This window comes from Agelaius tricolor, unplaced genomic scaffold (genome assembly GCF_023055355.1).
Source record: "Agelaius tricolor isolate 1412-34295 unplaced genomic scaffold, bAgeTri1.0.p SCAF_87, whole genome shotgun sequence".
Classification (NCBI taxonomy): domain Eukaryota; kingdom Metazoa; phylum Chordata; class Aves; order Passeriformes; family Icteridae; genus Agelaius; species Agelaius tricolor.
In genome coordinates this window covers 289,107-294,222 of record NW_027269347.1, presented here as the reverse complement: position 1 = coordinate 294,222, position 5,116 = coordinate 289,107, and the positions used below count along the sequence as shown (strand labels likewise).

The 5,116-nt window shown below is 62.3% G+C and overlaps 1 protein-coding gene across 1 annotated transcript; it reads left to right on the top strand.

Annotated features, from left to right (window-relative positions):
• Positions 1-234: 234 nt before the first annotated feature.
• On the top strand, positions 235-3,714 carry LOC139585673 (serine/threonine-protein kinase pim-1-like). The gene is made up of 6 exons (XM_071418510.1): positions 235-289; positions 974-1,791; positions 1,917-1,967; positions 2,171-2,537; positions 3,183-3,359; positions 3,608-3,714. The coding sequence occupies exons 1-6, from the start codon at positions 235-237 to the stop codon at positions 3,712-3,714; spliced, it is 1,575 nt and encodes a 524-aa protein (XP_071274611.1).
• The last annotated feature ends 1,402 nt before the right edge of the window (positions 3,715-5,116 follow it).

The following is a 5,116-nucleotide window of genomic DNA, read 5'->3' as shown; positions in this document are numbered from 1 at the left end:
GATTTTCTGAATTTGCCATCCCTTCAGCACTGTCAGAGGTTTCATTTAATATTATTCATTTTTCATGCTTGGGAATATTTTACTTGATAAATAAACTGGGGTTTTATTACTTTTCCCAAGGGAAGTCTTTTTCTGAACTAGTAGGGGGAGAGGCCACTGGAACTTGATTTCTAGATGGACCCCTTTTGGAGGTTTCCTCCCAAAATTTGCCCTAAACCAGCACAAACAGTCACAATGGAAACTTCACCAGTGGCACAACACCCCAGCCCACCAGGAAAAGAAAGGACATGTAAAGTTCTCCAAACATTTGTCCTGCTTTGCTGCAAAAGTCCTGCTGCAGACACTGTGCAGTGTGGAAAGCCAAGAGAAGCTGCAGCTGGTGGCAAATCTTGGGACAGAAGCTTGACCTTGTTCTCCAGGAGAGATTCTTGGCAAGAGCAGACAGGAGAAGATTCCTGGAAAACTGAAACAGCTTTCCAGAAGGGAAATGTAAATGAAAGAAACAATCCAAGATGTTTTCCTTTATTTATTTCTATGCTCCCCTTTTCCATGTTGCACTACTTCTCCATCCCAGTAATTCCAGATGCACTGCACCTCTAAGATCAGTGGCTTAGTGATTTTTAGACACTCTAAAATACCATGAGCCACACAGAGTTTCCCTTCCCCTGTTTTTACTGGAAGGCAACACTGGAGATGTAAGTGCAGTGCTGGGCTCAGGTAGGAATCCTAGCCCAAGGGAAGGTGTCCCGCCAGTGTTTGCCCCTCAGCCAGGCCAATGCAGAGCAGCAAGCGAGGGCATTGCTGTGCCAGTGTGCAGGAGTCAGGGCTCTGCACCTGGGCTCAAGGCTGCAAAGTTCCCGTGTTTGGACAGACTCAGGGGCTGTGCCCGGGGCGCGCGGGGCTCGAACGTGGGGCTCGTGGGGCGAGCGGGGAACGGAAACGGGGACGAACGGCCCCGGTGCTTCAGTTGCAGCGGCGGCAGCGGCGGCAGCAGCAGCGGCGGCAGCAGCGGCAGAAGCAGAAAAGCAGATATTCTATAACGATCTTTCTCTTTCTATCCTTCTTTCTCTGTCTCTCTTTCTTGGTCTTTCTCTCTTTCTTTCTCTGTGTCTCCCTTTCCCGCCGTCGGGCACCCTTCTCCCGGGGTCCCTTGCCCGGCGTCCCTCTCCTCTCCCCGCCTCCCTCTCCTCTCCCCGCCTCCCTCTCCCCCTGCCGGGCCGGGCCATGCCCCCGGCCCGCCCCCGGCCCCGGGCGGGGCTGCCCCGTGCCCGGCCCCGCCCGTCCCGCCGCGGTCTCGCCTCCGCCCGGCTCTGGCCCTACTGGCGGTGGCGCTGCTGGGCGGGCATCAGTGCCGTGTGCGGGGGCGGCATCGCCGCCCTTTGCCTCCGCCTGGCCCGAGCCCGGCCCCGGCCCCGAGGCAGGCTCCAGCCCCGAGCCCGGCCCCGGCCCCGGCCCCTCCCGGGGCCCGCGGAGGACACAGGCGGCGCGGCCGCTGCCGCCGCCTCCGCTGCGGCTTCCCCGGCCCGAGCTCCGCCGCTCGGCAGCGCGGCCGCCGGCCCCGAGCCTCCCGTGCCGCGTTGCGAGGAGCGAAGGCCTGGGCATGGCCGGCCCGGGGCGGCTGAGGGGCGCTCGGGGGCCGTTGCTGGCCCCGGGCCGAGCGCTGACAGCCGCGTCCCGCCCGCAGGGACGGCGCCCGAGGCCCTGCAGGAGCGCTACCGCCTGGGTTCGCTGCTGGGGCGCGGAGGATTCGGCAGCGTCTTCGCGGCCACGCGGCTCTCGGACGGCGCCCCGGTGAGCGGCGGGGCCGGCGGCGGGCGCAGGACGAGGGGGCGGAGGAGGAGGAGGAGGAGGAGGAGGAGGATGGGGCTGGGCAGGGCGGGCGGCGAGCTGAGCCCGCTGCTGTCCTTGGCTTGCAGGTGGCCATCAAGAGGGTGCCACGGAACCGCGTCCGGCACTGGGGCGAGCTGGTGAGTGAGCGGGGCCAGCGGCAGCAGCCGGGGCTGCCGGGCGGGGATGAGCCGAGGCCCGGCACGGTGGAAGCCGCCAGGACGCCTCGAGGGGGAGCGGGCGTGGGCGCAGCGCAGGGCGCAGAGCATCCCGGGCTGGCTCAGGGCTTCCCCAGGCCTGGCACGGCATCGGCCCCACTGAGGGCATCGTGCTCCTCCCGCAGCCCGACGGCAGCAGGGCCCCGCTGGAGATCGTGCTGCAGGCCAAGGTCTCCACTGGCTTCCCCGGCGTGGTGCAGCTCCTGGAGTGGTTCGAGCTGCCCAACCACATCGTGATGGTGATGGAGCGGCCAGAGCGGTGTCAGGACCTGCATCGTGTCATTCGGGCACGGCGGTTCGTGCCCGAGGAGGTGGCGCGGGAGCTGTTCCGCCAGGTGCTGGAGGCCGTGCGGCACTGCACCAGCTGCGGGGTCCTGCACCGCGACATCAAGCCAGAGAACATCGTGCTTGACCTGGCCACCGGGCAGGCCAAACTGATTGACTTTGGCTGTGGCACCTACCTGCAAGAGACAGCCTACACCCACTTTGCAGGTGAGCCCACGTAAGGGTGTACTCCTGGTCCCGGGATCTCATGGCCCAACATCTCCCAGCCCAAGCTGGCTGTGGCAGCGGGGATTCTCCCTTTTGCTGCCAGTCAGGGGACTGAGTCTTCAGCTGAGTTGCTTTAGAGCGGGGCTGGGTGGGGAGCCATCTTCCAGCCCTGCTGGCAGCCTTTGCCAGCCACTCTGCCCAGGACTGGGGCTGGGCTGGGGCAGCCAGCCCGACCAAAACCCCCGTGGGTGGGGGTAGCAGAGAGGGGGGCGGAACCTGTGCCCCAGCCAGTTTGGTGTGCAGGCGAGAGGAAGGGCTTGCACTGCTCCACTCGCCCTGTTTGCCTTGGCTTCCTAATATTTTTGGGGCAATGCAGGCAGGGAGGATAAGGGCATGTTTTCCCCAGCACAGAGAGGGTTTTTCCTTTGCTTGTCATGGTCAGGCTTAGCCAGGGCTTCCTCTGCCCTCTTCTGACACCAGTGACTTCTTTTCCAAGCCTAAGTTTGTGCACAAGTCCCAGGTGCTGGCGAGAGGGCAGTGGTCACCCTGTGTGCCACTGATGCAGCCCCCGCAGGCCCAGGGATGGTGGGGCCAGGCTCTGGGAGCAGCAGCATCCCCCTGCTGAACTCCATCTGTATTCCATAGGAACACCATCCTACAGCCCCCCGGAATGGAACGACTTTGGCTGGTACCATGGCGAGGCAGCAACGATCTGGTCCCTGGGCATCCTGCTGCACCAGATGGTCTGCGGGGAGCACCCTTTCAGGAGGGGCCGGAACCTCAGCTGGGGCCAGCTCCCGCTGCCACAAGGGCTCTCTCAAGGTGGATCCTCTTCTCTGGGCACGGGGGGAATCCCAGTGCTGGGAGCCAGCAGCGGGCTCGTGAGCATCCCGCTCTGGCAGCTGCTGAGGAGGTGGCACATGTCCTGCTCTCCTCCAAAACAGGGAATTGATGGGAAAGTTTAGGTCCAGCCCTGAGTGCATCCAGCAAGGCCTGGGCATGGCAATAGTGGGGCAAAGCAGACAGGAGCCTTCTCTGGCTGACCGGCACTTTCTGCTTTCTCTGCCCAGAGTGCAAAGATCTGATCAGGTGGTGTTTATCCGTGAACTCCTTGGAAAGACCCACATTAGAAGACCTGTTCTGTGATCCTTGGGTGCAGGATATTCCTCGGCCGTAGAAGAAGGGAGAGAGCCACAGGCACACTTTCATCCAGGGCCCTGGTAAGTTGCAGCTCCACACATGCCTTGGCAATCAGAAGCAAAGGAACCCAGACCTTTTTGTGCTGCCTGTGTCACTGCACAGGGTCATGGGATGGGCACACTCAGCCCTTGTGCTGCAGCTGAGCTGCTCTGCCCAGCACTGGTGGCCGCCATCCAAGCTGGTTTTGCTTGTGCTGGTTCCCTGACAGCTGGGGCCCTGGGCAGAGCCCTGAGAGCCTGGTCTGCCCCCAGGGAAGGAGCAGGAGCCCCTGGAGAAGCTGTACCGGGTGGGGATGCTGCTGCTGCTGCTGCTGCTGCTGCTGCTGCTGCTGCTGCTGCTGCTGCTGCTGGAGACAGCCAGGATGGCACCAAGGATGAGAAGCTCTTCCTCAGCCTGGCCACTGGAGGCTGAAGGTGATGGACTTTGATTCTGGCACCTTCTTCAAAGCCGAACTCCACAGGGAATTTGCAGGTGAGTCCCCACGCGGGGAAATGCTGCCAGATTTGGGCATGGCCCAGCCTGGCTGGGAAGCAAAGGTTCCCCCTTTGCTGGGGCAGATGCAACTCATTCTTCAGTCGCTGCCCAGCTGCTTTTGGCAGGGCTGGGGCATGGGCTGGGCTGGGTACGAAATGGGAGTGGGCTCCTGGCCCTGCCAACAGCCCCCAGCAGCCACCGTGGCCTGGGCTGGGGCTGGGGCTGGGGCAGCCAGCCCGACACAAACAAAGCCCCATGCTGGGAGCAGAGGTGGGACTCCAGAAGCTGTGCAGGGGCTGCTTTGCTCTGCAGGGTGGAAGTGAGAAAGTGTGGGCTTCCCTCAGCCATGGCTGGGTTTTTCCCTACCATGTAGGAGTTGGGCCTTCCTCAAGGCCCTGACAGAGATAAGATTTTTTCCCGTTTTTCTTGTTTTCCCTTTTTGTCTCCAATCTCTTTTCAAGAATGTGTTGTTTGTTTTTCCAGAGGAAGCGTTCCAGGTGGTCCAGTGTGGATGGGGAAGTGCTTGGGAGCAGCTGTGGCGTGGATGGGCGGTGGCCTTGGAGAAGGCTGAGGCCATGGTTTGGGAGCAGCTTTTCTTGCAGCCGTGGCTGGCGTGAGGTGGGTGCCTGTGTGCTTGGCAGGGTGGGATCAGAGCTTTTGGGAGATGGCAGCGAGCACAGGAGCATCCTGCTCTGGGCAGCTGCTGAGGGCTGGATGTGCCGTGGCTGGCTGCAGGCTGGGCACATGTCCTGCCCTCCTGCTCTGCTGCCAAAGGCAGCAGGGATGGGCAGCTCTGGGCACAGCTCTGGGCACAGCCAGCATGGCCTGGGCCCCGCAGGCCTTGGCACAAGGGCACAGGAGCCCTCAGCTGACGGGCACTTTCTGCTTTCTCTCCTTGCAGCCGG